Source organism: Mirounga angustirostris, unplaced genomic scaffold, assembly GCF_029215605.1.
Source record: "Mirounga angustirostris isolate CCGP_5_RB_7025 unplaced genomic scaffold, mMirAng1.0.hap1 SCAF_5, whole genome shotgun sequence".
Lineage (NCBI taxonomy): Eukaryota > Metazoa > Chordata > Mammalia > Carnivora > Phocidae > Mirounga > Mirounga angustirostris.
Window position 1 is genome coordinate 178,910,243 of NW_026991713.1, and position 19,766 is coordinate 178,930,008.

At 64.8% G+C, this 19,766-nt stretch overlaps 1 protein-coding gene across 20 annotated transcripts in view; it reads left to right on the plus strand.

The window, feature by feature from the left end:
• Window positions 1-19,766, plus strand: part of MAD1L1 (mitotic arrest deficient 1 like 1) — a 315,585-nt gene that overhangs the window by 235,242 nt on the left and 60,577 nt on the right. For all 20 annotated transcript variants that reach the window (XM_064593404.1, XM_064593403.1, XM_064593406.1 and 17 more), the window contains one exon: window positions 15,143-15,350. In XM_064593404.1, the coding sequence (XP_064449474.1) occupies window positions 15,143-15,350 (208 nt within the window). The remainder of the gene's footprint in view (window positions 1-15,142; window positions 15,351-19,766) is intronic.

Sequence of the window (19,766 nt, forward strand, 5' to 3'; positions counted from 1 at the left end):
CCCTCCGCGCGCTCCTCTCCGCGCGCTCCTCGCCACGCTTCGTGTTACCCAGCCCTCTAGGAGCCTGGACGCTGGGCGTGATGAGAGGTCATGTGTGTCATCTCTAGGCAAGCGGAATTTCCTGAGTGGGCCTGGAGTGTGGCGGCGTGGGGTGGGGCTGGTGGGCGGAGGGCAGCGCCCTCGTCCCAGGACCGCCCGTGGGTCCTGAGCCCTGCTCAGCCAGCTGCAGCCTCGTGCCCAGCGGCGCCCGTGTGTCCCTCCCAGGAACCGAGGCCCCAAGCCTTTGGGGCAGAGCCAGGAGAGACCCGTTGTCCTGATGCCGGTGTGGGGCTCTCTGGCCATCACAGCAGTTCCCTCAGGTCCCATCAAGTCGGGGGGCGTCCATGACCAGAGAGGCAGAAGAAGGGCCAGCTTAGGGAGCACTTGTCCCGGGCTTCCTGTCCTTTGTGAGTGTCCCAGGACTAGCGGGGCCCCCGGCCCCACCCTGCATGCCAGGGTTCCTCCACAGGCCCCTTGAACAGCCTGTCACCTTCCTCCCCGTGAAGCCCCCACCCTGGATTTGCGTCCCAACCTGCTCCTGCTGACACCGGCGGAGGTCGCAGCCCCACCAGATGGGGGTCTGAGGTCGGCTGCCGGGGGGTGCCGGCTCTGCTCAGCCCTTGAAGGGTTGTGCCCGTCCCCCATGTAGACACACGAGTGTCGGCCTGTGTGGCGGGCTGTCCCGTGTTGGGGAGTCAGGCCAGGCGGGCACAGGCCCAGCTGCGGGGGGGGGGCACCCGCAGCACGTCTGCCCTGGTGGAGTCCGGCAGACGCCCCCGTCCCTGACCTGCAGCACCGTCCCTGTGGGGGGGAGCAGTCGCGCCTGGGGTACACGCCACGGAGGTGCTGTGGGCACTGGGGCCAGACTGCCCCCCCCAGCAGAAGTCAGGTGCTCCAGGGACAGGAGCTGGGTGGCAGAGGGGCTTTCTGTGTGCGCGTTTGTCCCCCCGCCCCGCTCTGTGCGGCGCGAGGCAGAGGTGAGGCAGAGAGGGCCTTTGGGGGTCTTGTGTGGCAGAGGCCCTTTCTCCCTTGGCGGCTGTGGTTCTCGTCTGTTCAGTGGGCACTTAGGGAAGAGGGGGTCCTGTCTGCGGAGCGCATGGCCCTCCCTGTCCCCTGCTGTGTCCAGGTGTCTCTGGCCCCACCGGCTTCCTCGGGGAATATGTGTGGGGACAGAAGATAATGGCTGCCTGGGAGGAAGACGGCAGCCCGGTGGGTTATGCTGTCAAGAATCCCGTTTGATGAGTGAGGGTGTTTGGGTTGCAGTCATCAGAACACCCAGTGCAAAGGGGCTTCGCTAATCCAGCCCCGCACCGGTTTCCCTGCTCTCTCCATTTTGCCTTCCAGCTGGTCAGGCCCATCTTCCTGCGACCCAGGGGCTCTGCTGGGGGCGGGGCTGATGTTTCCTACACAAGCGCTATTCTAGGGCTCGGGGCCCCAAATTCCTTCTGAATGTGGTGCCAGGCCCCACGCCCTCCCTATACCACAGCCGTGGCCAGAGGGAGGGAGGGGCCCCGTGGGCTGAGCAGCGGTCGCTTGGCCAGCCGGGTGCTGGGTGTGGGGTGTCCGACCCTCCGCGAGCCAGCCCACCTCGCTGGGCCCCGCTTGCTGGCAGCTCATCCCGCCTCTGCCGGCTCCTCCCAGCTCAGGCGGGTGGGATTCTGGCTGTGGCCACTGTTGGCTCCCTGTGATGAGGAGGCCGTGACCGCCAGGCCGCCCGACTCCAGGAGCTGCAGCTCATCGGCCCAGCCAAGCAGGGACCTGGCTCGCCTGCTCAGTGCCATTGTTGTGGAATGGCAGGTGGGCGGTGTCCCGAGCAGCCGGACGAGCACAGGCAGCAGGAGGCCTGTCCCTGTCCTGATGTGACCAAGCCTCCGGAGGGCCCAGCCCCTGGACGGGAGCATTAGGTGGGCTTGTTGGCCGGGCAGCTGAGCCAGCGTCCATCACAGTCCGTGGCCAGTCCTCACTCACCCGCCTCTGCTGCCCCCACCCAGAGTTTTGCCAGTGCTGCTCCCAGAACAACCTTCTCTGGGGGGCCTGTAGGGCAGCCCCCGTGGCAGCAGCTGCCTGCGTAGGTCCAGGGAGTGGGGGAGGGCGATGGCCATCATCCAGCTCTCCTGACCCAGACAAGGTGTTTTCCGCCTCCCTGCAGACTGCGGCCCAGCCTCTCGGGACAGGTCCCCTTTGGGGGACCTCCGGGTGGAAGTCCGGGTGGTGACCGGCTCACCGGCCTCTGGCTGCTGAGTGGAGCCCAAGGTCAGGGGCAGCGTACAGAGAGCACGCAGGCCGGCGAGGTGGCACAGGAGACTCACAGAGGCACGTGTGGCAGGGACAGGACGCGGCAGACAGACGGGCGCACGCGCTGTCGGTCTCTGCCGTCTCCACTCTCCCTGCCCCGTCCCCCCTCCCGACCTGAGTCAGGACCCTCGCCCACTGGCTGGCGGAGCTGGGGCCCAGCCCAGGCTGGTGGGACACGAGGATCTGCTGGGTCTGGTCTAGTGGGGACCCTGTCCCATCTGTGCAGAAATCACCAGTGGCCTCTGCTCTGCCCTCCCAGAGTCCAGCCCCTGGACCTCTCCGTCTTCCATTGACCTGTCCCTTCTGCCACCACTTGGGCTGTCGGGAGCCCCAGGTGTGCTTGATAGAAACCCAGGCTCAGAAGGGGGCAGTTTTGTCAGCGTTTGCTTCCTCCCGAGCAACCGTGGCGGGGACGGTGCCGGAGTGGGCCCGTGAGGGCGGTCGTGCCGTTCTGCAGGCTCTGCCCGGCCAGGTGGCCAGCCCTCTCGAGGCCCAGGTCCCCTAGAAAGCGAGGCCGCTCCGTAGGCACGCTGCAGTGACCAGGTGTGTAGTACGAGGCAGGTGTCCTGAGCGGGAAGAGATTCCAGTATATGACCTCTAGCTCTAACGTTCTCGTGGCTTCTGGGCCATTCTGGGGGAGAATGGATGAGCCCGGTGCTGATGGCCGAAGGGGGAGTGAAAGTGCAGTGTGGGGGCGGGGGAGGCCCCTGTCCTGTGCCCCCGCCCCGTGTGCCGTGGTCTCTGTCCTCTCCTTGCTTCGAGGGCCCAGGTTCGCACCTGGGCTTCCCTGCCCCCAGTTTGCTGACGGCTCTGGAAAGGCTTGGGTCCTCCACACGTGGGCCCGTGTGGAGACACAGCGGTCTGGGCTGCGTCTGGCAGACGTGAGCGAAGCCCGTCAGGATTGACTCTGGTGTTCACGCCGGGGGTCCTGCTGGGCTCTGTGTACTCAGCAAAGCTCATGTGGTTGAAGACTGCTCACACGTCCCCTCTCCCCAGCACTTGGGAAGGTGAGTGGTAGCATCCCCGTCTGGGAGACCAGCAACTGAGGCTCCGAGCGAGCGAGACTTGGTCTCATCTCAGAACCAGTACAGGGAAGTTCTGCTCCCGGAACCCGGAGGGGAGGCTGAGTGGCTAGCTAGGCCCCGCCTCTGCTCAGGGCCGAGGGAGCTCTGTGCCTGGCCCGTGTGGCTGAGCTGCTGGTTGTGTGGGTGCCAGGGAGGGATGGGCACCCCGCTCGTCTCCGGGAGGAGGGAGGCGTTGATGCGCTCGTGGTGTTGGTCACCCGCCCCTCTGGAGCTTCGAGCCCCATCTCGGCTCACCTCCCGAGGTTAGGAGCCTCGTGTAGGCAGCCAGCGCCCAAGGTCACCAGAGCTTTCCTTGCGGGTCCTGCCCTCCTGCGTCTTGGAAACATCATGCCTCACCAGCAGAGCTCCGGACCAGCATCATGGCCGGCCTCTGAGATGTAGCACAGTGGCCCCCAGGCTCCGTCCTCCCTCTGCTGTGCTCCTGGAGCTACCTGGGAGGGTCTTTGACTGGGGGCCCCAGGCCTCTCAGCGGCTGCCGTGGGTTGTCCCTTCAGGGCTGGCCGCGTGGCGCTGGACACAGTAGGCACACAGACCCCCGTTGTAAATCAGGACAGCCCACTGAGAGGTGCAGCCTTGGCCACAGGGACTGCGGAGTGCCCAGCTTCTGATCAAGCCTCTGTCCTGGGGGACAGGAGGGGAAATGGAGGAGGGGGGCCGGGCCCGTGTGGTCCCTGGCATCTTCTTGGCCATGTTGGCCCAGGGGCGGATGGAGGCTTGCAGAGCACCTGTTGCCCCCTCAGTGAGATGTCTGTGGCTTGAGGAAGGGACCTGCCTCTGTGGCCACCAGCCCTGGGCCTCTCTCCCCGTCCCTCCTCTCCCCCCCCCCCCCCCCCCCGCCAGTGACCAGTCCTGGGCAGGTGAGTGGGCCTCCAGTCCTCTCTGAGCCTCAGTTTCTCAATCTCCAAGCCAGGAGGTGGGCCAGCTGGTCATGATGCTGGAGATCTGGGGGTGGGGGTGGAGGCGGGGTGCTCATCCTGTGCTGCTCTGTGGGACCCCTGCCCCCATTCCCTGCACTTTCCACGTGCACTGGCACGCTGTCCCATGGGCTCGCGCTCCCCGCTCTGAGGGATGAGGCCTACCGTGTGCCCAAGGCTTCAGAGCCAGGGAGTGTCCCTGTGAGCCCAGTAAGTACCGGGCAAGAACCCCGCTGGCTCCCCCCTGCCCATGAGGCAGAAGGAAAACACAAGTCCTGTGCCTGCAGGACCTGCCCAAGGTCACGTGACTCCTGGGCCCCGGGAGTACCAGCCCTGGGCCTGTGCAGAGTGTGTCCGCAGGCTGGGGTAAAGCAGGCTGCAGAAGACACAGGGCCGGGGTGGGGGGGCAAGGTCACAACGGCAGGGCCCGGGAGGGCTGTGCTCCCCGTCTAGGAAGCCCGGCCCTGGCCCTGAGACCCAGCAGGCGCCCCCGAGGCCCCCGCTCTTCTCCCGGAGCTGTGCTTCCTTCAGCCGGGAGAGAGATTGATTTAGCTTTGAGGCCGGGTGATTTATAAATATGCATGAGGACCAGCACTTATTTAACCGTGTTGTTTAATTCTCTCTGCGTCCCTGCCTCTTCCAGCAGGGCCTGTTGGTATGCGCGTCAGGCCCGGGTGGCAGGCGCCCTCCCTCCTGGGCTGTCGGCCGAGGGGCAGCCGGTTCCTCGCCCTGGCTGCCAGGGCGCCGGGCCGGGCAGGGGACCCTGGGGCTCGCCCTCCATGCAGGCCTGTGAGCCCCGGGCCCGGAAGGTCCTCAGGGATGGTGGCCACTGCCCTCGCTCTTCTGCAGATGGGAGAGGGCCAGCACGGTTGGGGGCGGAGGGGCCCCAGATGCTGCCCGCCACCCCCTGCCCGCGGGACTCAGGACGCACAGGGGGCAGCCATTCCTGCGAGCTAGCACAGAGTCAGGGCGGAAGAAGAGAATCCTCCAGGCCCTGGGGGGGCGAGCGGGGCGCACACTGCGGCCCAGCCCCACCCGGCCCACGGCTGCTGTCCCAAAAACGTGCGGCAGGTGCCCCCACAACCCCGGCCACCCCGTGTCTGGCCCTGGCCTTCTGCTTTGACTGGGTGGTTCTTTGGCAGAAGCGCCCGTTCCCGCCGCGAGTGACAGGCGTGGGTCACCAGCTCGTCTAAGGAAGCCCAGGACTTTTCCCTTTGAGGTTCTTGTCAGGACCGTCAGCGCCTCAGCTGCGAATCACACAAGGCCACCCGTCTTCGGCGCGTTACAGCCATTTCCCCTTCTTCTCAGAGCCGCCATCTAGCCGCGGATTTCAGCGGAGCTGCGGCTCTGGCCCGTGTGCGCGGTGCTCCCGCCCGCGCGAGCCGCTCCTGGCTGAGATGTCCCTGCTGCGTAGGCGCCTGCGCCACGCCCCGGGGCCTGCCCTCACCTCCGAGCGGGAGGTCAGCGACGAAGCAGAGGTCACATGAGGCGTGCTGCATGGGGTGACGCGCCACCCTAAGAGCGAGTGGGAGCTCGCAGGCGGCCCTTGGCGCTGCGGGGGCCCTGGCTCCCCTCGGTGGGTCCTTACGGGGCGCTGGCTGTGGGCCAGGCCCTGGGTCCCCTTCACCGGTCTGGGGGATGGGGCGAAGCCTGGTCCTCATGGGCTCGCCGCCTGCTGGAAGCGTCTGTGAGCCCCTGCTCCCGGGGGCTGGACGTCCCGTGGCGAGCCGGCCGGGGTGCCTGTGTTTTCCTCTGCTCCCGGGCCTCCCTGCTGTCCAGCTGTGCTGTCCACAAGGAAGCAGGAAGACGGTCTCCTCGCACCAGGAGGGGGCGGTGTGGCAGGCAGAGCCCCGTGGATGCACTGCCCAGCCACGCGGCCCTGACACGGCTCAGCCCCTGCCTGCCCAGTGACCGCTCTATAGGGTGTGGGGGGAGGGGGGTAAGAATGGGGTCTGCGTGACATCCTAGGATGACCACGGTGCCCACGTCCCGTTTGGCCGGGCCACGGGCGGCTGCCCTGGGAAGACAGCATCTGGCCACCTGGTCTGTGCACTCCCCAGTTCCACACCGGGCCAGACTCCTGGGGAGCCCCAACTGCACCCGCCAGCCTCACTTCCCCCTAACGTCCTCCAGCCCTCAGCTTTCTGAGCCCGGTGTGGAAGGTTCCAGGTGGCAGGCGCCTATGGACACCCAGGCCCTCGGGGCATTGACGCTTCATCTCGGGGACTAGGCCTGTGCAGCCCACCCCACCAGCCTGGCCAGCTGAGCAGCAGCTCCTAGAGTTGTGCCAGGACCCAGGCTGGCCTGGGCCCTACCTTGGGGTCTCAGGTCTGCACGTGCAAGGCAGCCCGAAGCACCCGCGTGTCGAGACCCAGCTGAGACAGGCCTGAGCAGAGCAGCCGGGCCCCTGCCGGGCGTCTCTAGGGAGGACAGCCAGCAGCACCAGAGAGCAGAGCCCTGCCCTCGGGATGGGGGCCTGGCAGTGTGCAGGGTCCGGGGGTGCTGCAGGAGCCCGGAGGGCCCAGGGTCAGGGAGCCCGAACACAGGAAGCTGGGTGTCCCTCAAGGGGGACGTGGCAGTGAATTCTGACCAGCCGTGGAGGCACGGAGCCACGAGGGTGCCCTGGAGGCTCAGATGTTGCAGCCTGGCGGCTGGATGGGTGCATCCTGAGGCCCTGGAGCCGGGCAGCGCCGCTGGTGGGGCCGGGCGGCCTGTGGTCGCTGCAGTCCGCGTCTGGGCCCAGCTCTCGGGTCCTGCACAGGACAGCGGAGGGGTGCCCAGCCGGACAGATGTGTGCCCCCAACTCCTCCAGCTGGCCCTGGGGTGACGCGGGAGTTGGGGGGCCTGCAGCAGCCAGCACGTGTTCCCTCACCCAGCCCAGAGCTGTTCTCCCATCTGGGCGCCCACCGCTTGCCTTTCTTCTTTTTAAAAAGAATAACAGCTTTATGGGGACAGGATTCATGTACCACATACATCACACATTCAGAGTGAGAGCAATTTAGTGGTTTTGGTCTCGCAGATGGCATATGACTCTCATCGCCTCGGAAAGCCGTCCCGTGCCTCCACTGTCCCCTGCCCCGTGGCAGCCCCCGGCCCACTCGCCACCGGCGTGGGGGCTCCTGTTCTGGATGTCGCGTTTGCGTGGAATCCTGTCACGGGTCCTCTGGGGGGGCTCCTCTCACCGAGCATCGTGTGTCTAAGGACTGCGTGTGTCGCGGGCGTCAGAGCTGAGTAATGATCTGCTGCGCCGATGCGGTTCTTCCCGCCTTTGTTCTGCACGAATAACGACGCTGCGAACGCTTCCTCGTGGACGTGGAGTTTATTTCTCTTGGGCAGACCCTGGTGTGCAGGCTTGCTGGGCCATACGGTGACTCCACATTTAACTGCTCGAGGAGCTGTTACCTCGGTGGCTGCGCCGTTTTGCGTCCACAGCCACGGTCCGGGGGGGCTCTGCCTCCTCCCTGCCCTCACCAACGCTCGTTACCTCGTGGGGACTTTGGTTTCCCTTCCCTCATGAGCGATGACCTCAGTTTTGGGCATCTTGTCACGTACTTACCCATTTCTGTGTCTGCTCCTTGCAGAAGCGTGTTGGCAGACCGCCCGTCTTATAACCTGTTACCTGGTCCTGTCGCCACTGAGTCAGCGTCGTGGGTACGAGTCACGTACTCGCGTGTGACTCACAAACACGTTCTTCCGTCCTGTACGTTGTCTTTTCCTTTTCTTGGTTCTCGAAGCACAGAGTTTTTCACTATGACGACGTCTGGTTTTCCTTTCACTTTTCCTCGTTTCTAGCATCCCGTCCAGGAACGCATGGCCGAATCCAGCGTCACGAAGGCTTATGCTCGTGTTTTCTTCTGGGTTGTAGTTTTAGGTCTTAGCTTAGGTGTTTGGGTGTTTGGTTTTGAGTTTGGTTTTACGTGTGGTGTGAGGTAGGGGTCCTGCCTCACGCGTTTGCCTGTGGACGTCCCGTGGTCCCAGCATGTGTATGAAAGCACTGCTCTTCCCTGTTGAGTGGCGTTGGCACCCTTGTAGAGAATCTGGGCTCTCGATTCTCTTCTGGAGAGTTCGTGGTCTGTCCCAGTGCCCGGGGCCACTGGCACCTTGTGGGGGAGGTGGGGGTCTTCATGGGCCGGGTTATTCGGGATCCTCCCGAGCCCCTCGCAGCGCCACGTGCCTTGGGGAAGCAGCTGGGAGCCGGGTGATGCGGGATGAGGGGCACGTGCCCACCAGCTGGGTGCGGTCATTGTCACACACACGTGGTCCTCCAGGCCGCGGGTGCTTATTTCCGTCTTTGTCCCTGCCAGCGCGGTCTGCTCACTATTGTCTTCAGCGTGTTCTGGCTCGGCTCCGTGGGCTGGGACACTCCTCCGTCCCTGGCACCGGCGCTCCGGAAACCGGCGCCTGGACCGGGCTCGATGCGGCCCGCCACGCAGCCCGTACACGTCCCCGTGGGAAGACCGTCCTCCTCCTCCTCCTCCCCCACTTTCCTCCTCAGATTCTTTCCAGCCAAGGTCAGCAAGCCCAAGCCCACGGGCCAGGTCCGGCCGGCTGCACGTTTTGGCAAACAGAGCTCTCTGAAACCTGGCGGTGCCCGTCTGTCTACCGCCTCTGAGACCGCCCCATGGGGCAGTGGTAACAGAGGCCGTGCGGCCCACAGACCTGAACCCTTGCTTCCTGCCCACTCGCGGGAAGGATTGCCGGCCCACATGATAGCCGTCTCCGGCAGACAGGAGAGCAGCCCACCAGGCTCATTCCCCTGGACCAGTGACCAGTGCGCCCGAGGGAAGGAGCCTCACCTGCCCCAGCCTTCGCGGCCCCAAGCCTCTGTCCCCTGACCCGCTCTCGACCTGTTTCCCCTCAAAGGAGGGTTTTGTGAAGGACAGAGTAGGACATGCACCGTGACCCAGGGCTTCTGTGCGGGGCCCTCGTCCCTCGTGCTGCAGTGCGGGCCCTCAGCCCCTGCGGCAGCGGGAGGGCCTGGGCTGCCCGCCCAGCAGGGACACCTGCCCTCCACCCCAGCTGCCTGTGAGTCCTCCCACTTTCCCGCCACCGTCAGGACGGGGCAGGGGTCAGCGGTCACTCCTGGCACTGTGGTGACCCAGGTCGGAGTGTACCCCCTCAGCCCTGCTCTTTGCAGCATCCCAAAGGCCTGGCCCCAGAGCCTCCCAGGAGGCTGCCGCCCACCCGGTGGGGGCCAGGATGCCCTGGGTGCTCCGTCTTGCTGCTTTCGTAGCCTCCCCTGGAGACAGCATCCGTTCCCTGTTGCTTTGTTATAAACACCCCAGCTTAACACAGGAGCCGCCTTGTTCTCGCTGATTCCGAGCTGGTCTCCCCTGGGCACTATTTCCAGCTTCCAGCAGGTGGACCTGCAGGGAGGCTGGAAGAGCCAGGGCCTCTCATGCGGCCTTCATCCCGGGGAGGCTCCGTCGGTGTGGTCTGAAGAGGGCAAGCCTCAGCGCACACACTCAGACCTCGATGCACCACGTCGACCTAGAGGCCGAGGGGGACTCCCCGGGGAGGATTCGGGGGGTCACGGGCACTGAGACCCGACCCGGAGCTGTCTTGCTGCAGATGCTTGTCTTTAGGTCTGGAGCAGGGGCTCAGGCCTGCAGTGGGTCTTCACGCTCGGGAACGTCTCCCAAGGAGGAGTCTGCCCCCGACTGCGGGAGAGGGAGTGGGTTATGCCCGTGGGCACGTTTCTATCCCAGAAATGGGGCACCAACGGACGCTAGTTCTCAGGCAGAAGCAGAGCAGAGTCAGGGTAGCACCAGCAGACTGTGGCTTTAGGCTCGCTTGTCAGTTTGCGCGTGAAGAAGAGGGAAGCCAGCTGGGCTAGGATGCCCAGGATTGATCCGCCGCGGCTGCGCCCACAGGGCACATGACGTCCTCACGGCCTGGTTCTGCGGGGCTGGCCTGGTTGGGGAGCTCGCTCTCCTAAGTCCCAGCGCTGGCATGCTTGCGCCGCCTGGACAGCGGATGGCTGTGCTTGGCCATCCCCAACCCCCTCTGCAGGCCAGTCGCGGTGCAGGGGCAAGCCTGGGGGGTGGACCGCAGCCCCCACCCCTGCCCCAGGCCCGCTCAGCAAGGTTTCCCAGCGCCCGTGGCCGTCCTCTTCAGCAGAGTCAGGGACGCGGCCCCACCTGCCCCACCTGCCCCACCTGCCCCACCGGGTCCTTACGGCTCCACACAGGACAGAAGGAATGGGCAGAGGCCAGTCCCACACCCGGGGAGTCCGGCTGTGGCCCCCAGGTCAGCTGACGTGCCGGGGAGACCCTCCCTCTTCTTCACCCACTGCCCACGTGTTGAGGAAATGGTTCACGGCGGTACAGAACTTTACAGTCTATGAGGGTCTTCAATATATGTCACTCTCTCGGTCCCTGGCGTTGTTCGGGGTGGGTCATCCACGTTTTCCAGGTGAGGGAGCTCGAGGCCGTGCTGAGTGGTGTGGCCAGCAGGAAAGCTCACCCTGGTGCTGGCCACAGGTACCCGTGGGTGCCCTCTCCGTGACACAGGTGCCCCCCCTGCCCCCCGGAGGTGGGGGCTAGGCCATGGGGCTAGGGGCTGTGTTCGCTGGGCTCTGCAGCCAGCCTGTCTGGGCTCCCCAGGTCAGAGGTCATCCCAGCCGGGGCACAGCGGCCACTGACCACCGTCTGGGGTGGGTGGGGGTCCTGCTCTCTGTGGCCAGAGTTGTGAGGAGGGGGAGACAACTCTTGGCTGTGGCCAAATTAGCTTGGGTGCCAACCCCGCAGAGTCATCCTCGCCGTGAATGCCCGGGGCCAAGGCCTCCCCATGCCTGGCCTGCTCATGTCGACCCCTGTAGAGAGTGGGTCATTTGTCCCAACTCATCAGACCCTCAGCAGCCAGTAAGAATTTTCTCCTTGGGCTCCTCCCTCTGTCCGCTCCCATCTGGCTAAGCCCTGCTGGGATCCTAAAATCCCCTAGCACATGTTTTCTATACCTGCAGTTCACCCTCGAGGGGAGGACCGCCCCCAGATCGACATGGTCCTGGGTGGGAGCGGTGGTGCTCCTTCTCCCACCACACTGAGCGGATGTGTCTGCAGCCAGCCTGCTTCCCCGGGGGGTGGGATGATCTGAATGAAGGCTCCGTCCCTCCCCACCCTGTCCATTTTCTCTGGAAGAGAGAGGAGAGACGTGTGGGCGGGAGTCACGGAGGCAGTGGGAAATGGGATTGTTGGAGAGGAGAGGGCAGATCACAGCGTATCGAGCGGGAAGAACTGGCCCGGGGTGCCTGGCTGACGGAGACTGACGGGGTTGCGGGCCAGTGGCCTCCCGCCCGTCTGCTCAGGAGACACCAGCCTCCCAGAGTACCAGGCTCGGGGCCTTCACTCTCTGCTCCGGCAGACGCTGAGGCCTTTGAGACGGTCCTCTCCCTCCCTTGCCCTGCAGTGGCCCCTGTCCTTGTCCCGGAGGCCAGGGAGTGACGGCCAGAGGCGTAGCCCTTGCTGTGGCCCCACAGACGTCCCTCCTGACCGGGGAGGCAGCAACCTCTTCCACATGGGGCATCTCCTGGTGCCTGAGCCCCTGGGAGCCACCTTCTGCGTGGAGGGCAGGGGGTGTCGCAGAGGGGAGCTTCCCGCGCCCGGCTCCTGCCCCGCCTCCACTGGCTTGGGCATGGGGCAGGTCGTTTAGACCATAAACTGGGGCTGCGCCCAGCAGATCCAAGAGCATGAGGGAGAAGAGGTGAGACCCCCCCAGACTGGCACAGGGTCATCAGGGTCTCAGAGCAGATCCCTGGACGGTGGAGGCCCGGCAGCGCTAGGCCAGTGGTCTCCAGTGCCCCTTCCCCTTGGGGTTCTCTGACCTTGATACGTGTGTAAGTCTGTGTATTGTGTGCCCACCGTCTGTGTACGCATGTGTGTGTGCATGAGTACATACGTGTGTCTGTGTACGCGTGTGCCCCGTGAGCGTGTCTGCGTGCATGTGTGTGTCTGTTCGTGTGTGTGCGTGTGGACCTGCCCTCACTCCGGAGTGTGCGTGAACTCTGGTACCGTTGAGCGTTCAGTTCCCCGCGAGCGTCTGGACGGTCCTTGTGTCCGGGCGCCCCTTTCCGTCACGGCCACGGGGCAGGACCGCAGAAGTGAGTTTCCACGGACTGACCGCGCCGGTGACCGGCGTCCACAGCAGCACGCGGAGCATCACAAACACCCCGGAGCCCCCCGTGCCGGCCCCTCCTGCCCTCCACGGCACAGAGCAGTGTGGCCTGCCGCCGTGGGGTGTGCCGGCGGGACTGACGCGTGCCGTCCGGTGCTGTGCGCGCGCCCGTTCTCGCGGACGGACGGCCTTGCACGTGGGGACCACACACTGTGCGCGATGGGCCTGGACCGTGGCTGCTGACTCCTGGTGCCGTCTCTGAGGCCCCGAGTTGCCGGCCCTAGGATGTCACCCTGCTCTCCTCGAGCAGGCACAGCACCAGGTGGCGTTTTCAGGGCGCCGTGTCCTTCCCGTCCTCACCAGCACGAGCCCTGGCTGCTCAGCACCCGTGGTGCTCGGTGTTCTGAACCTGTTCGGTGCCGGCCGGGCGTTGGGGCGGAGCACGGGTGTCTTGCTGCCATGGTAACTGGCATCCCTCTGACGACGAATCTGCGCTCCATTCCGTGCTTTGTCGGCCCTTTGGACACTTTTGTAGAGTGTTCACATTTTTCGCCCATCTTAAAACTTGAATTGTCTGCTTTTGCCTTGCCCGTTTGTGTGAGTTCTCTGGGGATCCTGGGCGTGAGTCCTGGGTCAGGTTTCTGTATTTCCAGTGACCGCCTCTGCCCGTCTCACGCTCTGAGTCCCGGGTGCTTGTGTTCACGTGTGGCCAGTGCCTCGGAACCTGTTTCAGAAAAACCTCCGTCTGCTCCAAGATCACCATGTTCTCTTATGTTTTCTTCTAACCATGTTTTGTTTTACCTTCTGTTTGTAAATTTGACCTCCCTCAGGAGTTGGGGTTTGTGTGTGCTGTGTGGTCAGGGTGATTGGGGCATCCCGTGGCCCCCACACCATTTACGGGGGAGACGACCCTTCCCCCCGGCCTCCGTCTGTCCATGCGTCGGTGGCTCTCGGTCGTCACCACTGAGACTCAGGCGTCGTGACATTTGCCACATGGTCCCACAGGCTGCATGGCTCGTCCGGGCCCTGGGTCGGGTCTGAGATTTCAGGTCGTTCCCCACATGCTTACTGAGTGCCGCACGGAGGCCGGGCCTCACTCGCTGTCCATCTCCGCATCGCTGACCTTGTTTCCCCGGGGTGGACGGGCTTCTTCCAGGCCGGGAGGGAAGAGGTGGGACACATGGCAGACAGTGAGGCCTTCGTCCTCCCAGCCGCAGCCTCAGGGAGGAGGAGGCTTCTTTCCCAGCCTTTGAAAGTGGCCGCGCCTGGTCCCAGGGCCACCCTCGCGCTGGTTTCGGGGGTCAGGCAAGAGGGGGTTCCGCGTTGGCCAGAGTGGGCCGGTGTCCGCTCACCGGGGTGGGGGCTGCCCCTCCAGGGAGCAGTGGAGGGGGCCTTCGAGGTGGGCCTGCTGGCTGAGCGAGGGTTCTCCTGGGGGGTGACCAGGGTCCCCAGCAGAGGCGGGTGGATGAAGCAGCAGAGAAGCTTGACACAGTGACTTGAACACCTGCGTCCACACAGAACCGGCACGTGACTGCTCGTAGCGGCTTTCTCCATAAATGACCAAACTGGAAGCGACCAAGATGCCCCTCGGGAGTGAGCGGACCCGCAAACTGGTGTGTCCGCACAAGGCAACGTGACTCAGCTTTCTAAGAAGAAATGAGTCAGCAAGCCAGCAGAGGGGGGGTGGAGCCTTCCGTGCACAGCGCTAAGTGAGAGCCGCCCGTTTGACGAGGCTCCGGCTGGCCGTGTTCTGGAAAAGCCAGAACGATGGAGGCCGTGAGTGTGGGGCCAGGACACGTGATGTGCATTTGTCAGCACCCACTGAATCTGACCACACAGTGAACATCGACGTGTGTGTCGCTGTGACGTCATCCGTGAGGCCCGCGGGTGAGCGACCTTCCAGTGCTCGGAGCAGGACCGGGGCCGACCTCGGTGCCTGGGCAGCCGGGAGGCTGAACCCAGAGGCACGAGGGCCTGCGCTCAGCGTGACGCTCCTCACGCGCAGCACGCAGGTGTCGGACCCAATAACCGCGTGGGGGTGGGCGGCTAGGGCGGCAGGGGAGGGGCCGAGCAGGGCCACGCTGTGGCAGGGTGTGGAGGTGGACGTCCGCGTGAACCTGTCCTCGGTGTAAAATAGACACAAGTGGCTGGGCTCGCAAGTGTTTGTAGACTCGCAGCTGAGCGAGGCCCGCGTCCACACTGGTAAGCCGTTGACGGCCCTTGTGCTGCTCATAACGGACGGGGGGCGCGGCCACGCGGGGACTCTGAGCTCTCGTCTCAATCTTTCTCCAAGTTTTGTACTGTTTTTCTACATCTGTGGACCCTGAGACACCAGGGTGTGTGGGAGCAGGGCCCCCAGGCGTGAGAATATTTGCCAGTAGAGCGTTTTGAGGGTGTAGAGCTTTCGAGATGCCCCTCCTCTTTGCTTTTACCACTGTTGTGCGGGAAGGTGGCCCGAGCACCTGCAACGTTCCGAAGGGCTGTCTCGCGGGCTTTTCCGTGTTTTCTCCCCCAGCTACTGCTTACCGTTCCGTGAGGCGGGCAGTGGCACCACCTTGGGCTTACTGATCAGGGCGTAGAGGCCTGGGGAGGGGGTGGCCGTCCCTGCCCTCACGCTCCGGTGTTGAGCCCCACGTCAATCACCAGAGCCTCGCAGCGTGGGTCCAGGCTGTGCTGACCTGCCCTGTGGTCCTGCAGGGCAGCTACGACCAGAGCAGAACCAAAGTGCTGCACATGAGCATGAACCCGGCCAGCGTGGCCAAGCAGCGGCTCCGTGAGGACCAGGTCCGGCTGCAGGAGGAGTGCGAGCAGCTACGGGAGCTCGTGCGCGCCCTGGAGCAAGGCGGCCCCGTGCCTGCCGGCCTGGAGGCCGCCGCCAGTCTGCCTTCGTCCACGGCGCTGACAGGTAGGTCCGCACCCCCCGTCCGTGGGCCGTCCTGTGGGCAGGGGGCGGCAGGAGGGCCTGGGACCGAGCACCTCGCAGCTGCAGGTCACAGCAGGATGGCACAAGGCAGCGGTGGGGAAACGCTTCCCAGCCCTTTTTCAGTGTACACGTGTCCCATCAATCATGAGTAGGTCCGACACTCATGGAAACGGGTATCATCTTTCACGGGGCTAAGGACCTTGCGCAGAGCCCAGCGCCCGCGCAGGTGAGCTCGGACTCGGGGAGCTGCCTTCCTAACGCGGCCGCACCCGCCCTCTGCAGCCCCGCAAATCCGGGTGACAGCCCCCGAGCCCGCGGCTCGTCCCTGCCTGGGCGGGAAGGTGACCCTCCTGTTCCCACGGAGTCCTGTGCTGGACCTGCCCTGCGAGTGCAGAGACCGATGGCCCACCAGCAAAGGTGGGCGTGTGTGGGCGCCCCGCTTGCCTGGGGTCACCGTCCGCGGTGAGGGCCGTGTGCGGAAGCCAGCCTCTCAGCGGTGGAGCGTGGCCAGGAGGGGGCTCCCGCCCAGCCCTTCCTGCCACAGCTCTGGCCGGGTCGCTGGGCCGTCAGTGTCACTGAAGGGGCCCTCCCGACAACCTCCTCAGGTGGCTCATCTCATCCCCGCGGAGGCGGCAGGGCGCTAGCCACCCCTCGTGTCCCTCACTATGCCCAGCCCTGCCTAGGACGTGTTCTCCACGTGTCTTCTTGGTCGGGGGTCTTGGACACAGCCCCCCGTCTGTCCCGTTTGTCTTTGCCGTCAGCCTGCCCTGGGGTGAGCCGGCGGGCACTCCCTGGGAGGTCTGGGGGTTTTGTTTTCTCAGTGTCAAGGAAGATGTAAACCCACAGAGATGTTGTTGTTTGCTACAACAAACTTGCAATCGGGAAGTTGGTGGGCGGGGGGTTGAAGGGTGAGCAACGGTGGAGCCGGGAGCCTGTTGGAGCTGTGCCCCGGAGCCCCCACGGCCGGAGGTGGTGGCGGGGGGCCCCGGGGGCAGAGGATCAAGGGCGCTTGCCGGCGGGTGTAATTACAAGCCGTCGGCCCCCAGGTCCTCCATCCAGCACCAGTGGTTGGTAGTGGCCTCTCCCCCAGCAAAAATGAGAAGAGGAAACAGAAAACCAAGGTGGTTCTCTTAGAGCCTGCGTCCCAGAGAGCAGGTCCCACACGGGCAGGGCCCTCCCAGGAACTTGTTAGGGACCCAGGATGTCGGGCTCTCTGTCAGGCCTGCTGGGTCAGACATGCCTGTGGCCCATGGAGGGTCCGCGGACGGGAACACCGACGCGAGCACAGAGTCGGTGCACGTGGGTGCCTCGACCCCCGCCCCACCCCCCTCCCCCCCCGCCCACCACAACACCCTCCAGACGGGCTCCTGGTGCGGGACCTGACATTAGAGGCCCTGGCAGACCAGGCCTGTCCCCGGCAGGACCCGCAGAGCCCTCTGCTCACTGTGAGCAGGGGCCCAGGACTGTCGGCCCTGAGGGCGAGAACAACACAAGTGGGAAGACAAAGCTCTCGAGGGATTGGGACACCTTCAGAGAAGGAGAAGAATGTGTTGCTTTACTTTGAAAAGTGTTTTCAAAGAGGATACACGTGAAGTTCTGGAAGTTAAAAACACCGAAAGTGAAATGAAAATCTAGACAGAAGACTTAGGAAATTGGGGGAGGTTGTGTGAACAGGAGAGCAGAGGCCGGATGAAGGTGGGAGGGGTGTGGGGTCTCCGCGGCTTGTCTGGTGGCTCCAGGAGAGGCGGGGACCCCGGGAAGCACGGCTGGCCGGAGAGAGGCGCCCCACACTGGGACGCGCCGTCCTGGGACTTCTGAACGCAGGGACGAGGGGACCTGTTGCCTCCCGGGGAGGGAGAAAACGGGCCGCTCCATTCCCAACTAAGGCCCAGGGGGCGAGAAAGCCTCCAGGGGCGGGGCTCCCGGTGCCTGAGGGACTGGACGGGGCTCACGGCCAGCCCCGCGCTCAGGTCTGTCGGAGGAATTCAGTTCCGATTCCGATGTTCAACGTCTGGAAAACCCTACCTCGCCGTTCCCGCTCCCACGAGGCCTGTGGAGGATGCGTACCCATGAAAGGAGAGCAGGAGCCAGGGAGCAACACAGATACGGGAGGCCCGAGCGCCAGCCCTGGAGAGATGAGGAGGACCCAGGACAGCCGCCCCAGGGGCAGCCGGAGCTCAGGTTGAGACTGGCCAGAAGGCTCTGGAACCACTTCAGACAGATGAGGTTGCAGAATGTAAGGTGTCCAGTGTCTTGAGAGACGCTCTGGACCAGAGCTTCCCTTACCTGTGTGCCGGACTCCCGGCCCGTGGTTCCCACCGCACGGTCAGGGTGCTCCAACGTGGACACCCGGTAGGGAGGTTTGTCGAGTCGGTCACGAGTACCCGGAAAACAGCCACTGGAAAAGCAGGGCCGTCACCAGCTGCAGGGGAAGCAGAAAGTGTGGGGGAGAGAGTCCTGGTCTCCTGCCCGGCCCCGCTCGCGTGGCTGCAGTCAGGACAGCGTGGGGTTCTGACGCAGGCAACTCAGGGCATCGTGTCCTGGGAGAGGGCAGAGGGCGGTGGGCACCCGCTGAAGGCCAGAGATGAGGCAGAAAACACACACGGGCCCCCGCCCTCGGGCACCTCAGGTTAGCACAGACCAACGGACCTCGTAGGAACGTAACCAGTTCCCTGACAGATGACGTAAAGGGTGCTGACGGTCCAGACGGGTTCCCTCCTGCTGTGCACGGGACACCGCCTCCGAGCTGGCCTTGCAGAGCGGCCCCCGAGTTCAGTGCGGGGGGGATGGCTCTCAGGTGGAGCAGGTGTGCCGTGGCAGGCGGCTGGACTAGCGGCGGGGGCCTGGCCTCCTGAGGAGCGCAGCTTTGCTGAACAGGAGAAGGACCCGTCGGGCTAGCCGGGACGGGGGAGGGGCCGCAGCCACCCGCCCTCCCTAACCGTGCCCTCAGAGTTCGGGGGAGAGCTGGTCTGAGGTTCTGGTGGATCTTTGACAAAGGAATTGCTGAACAACCCGTAGCAAGGGCCCAGCCTCCTGGGCGGCAGGAACCTAAATCCTCAGCCTCCCCCAGCTGGCTCTTGGCTCCTCACAGGGCCCCCTGCGGTACGCAGGCTAGGCCAGGGAGATTATTAATTGCAGCTTAATTAGGTAACGCATTAATATTAAAATAACCGAATCTTGTCAGCAACACAGTGAAGGCGATCAAGTTTGTCACTGCCTGGCTGTGTGGGTGCAGCTGATCCCAAGGTGTCCCTGCGTGGGGGAGGGTGGTGGGGTCCAGGGCTCCTCCCTGGGACCCCCCTGCTCTGCCTGGGCACAAAGAGCAGCTTGCTTCTTCCCTCAGCCGCTCTGTCCTCTCTGCTGGCTTATGAGGCAGCTCGTCCATGCCGTGGCCAGCGCCAGTTCAGCTGGCAGGGAGCCGGGGGGCCGGAGGGCCACGGGTCGTGAGTCCAAGAGGTGCCGTCTAGGTGCTAGCGTTCTGGGGTGGCTCCACAAGGCACAGGCCATCTGAATGTCTGCCGTCCCCGTGCCCTCGGCAAGGCAACCACCCAGACTTCCGCTGGCTCGCACGTAGGTGAGGGTAGGGTGCTGCCACGGCGGAGATGGGGTGGACGCACCGTGGCCCCCCGCGGCAGGGGCACACAGTCCCCTTAGCCAGCAGCACTGGCCGCCCGCCACCTGCTCGACCCACAGGTGTCAGCGGGGCCTGTCCCTGCCCTTAAAACAGAGTGAGGGGAGAGCCGTGGGCATCAGGGGCCTCAGAGCAGGCCCTGGGTGCAGAGGGCCAGGGGAGGGGCAGACTGCAGCGGCTGGGCAGCTTCCCCGGGCCAGGGCAGCGGGCTTCGGCTGGGCTTTGTGGGCTGAGTAGGAGGGGAGAAGGGCTACTCTTCCAGGCAGGGGTCCTCCGAGCTTGTCCCCCACCCTCACCACATGTGCCCAGCCCTGTGTGGGGCGCAGTGAGGGCTGCCAGCAAGGAATGCACGGTCCGGGTGGGGAAAGAAGACCGATGAGCCCAGAGAATCCAGGGAGCCACGTAGGGTGTCTCCAGCCACTTCCCACCCCCACCCCAGATGAGCTCTCCCGTTGTCCCCCAGGGGCGGGCCCTGGGAGCTGCAGGAGGGTCCTGGCCTCGGGCTCTCCTGACCCACCCGCCCTGCAGAACAGCCTTCACCCCCGAGGCCTGGCAGCAGGTGGGAAGGGAGGGGTGGCCTGGGTCTCTGAAGCCACTGGCCGGTGCCTGCGTGGCGCACACGTGGGGCGGATCTGAAAAGCACCACGGAGGCTTTAAAACAGAGCAGACATCGAACCCGAGCTTCCAGAATGGGGTCGGACACACCCAGGTATCAAACTGCCAGACACAGTGCTTTGGGAGCGTTAGCCCGTTTTCTCGGGGCCTGT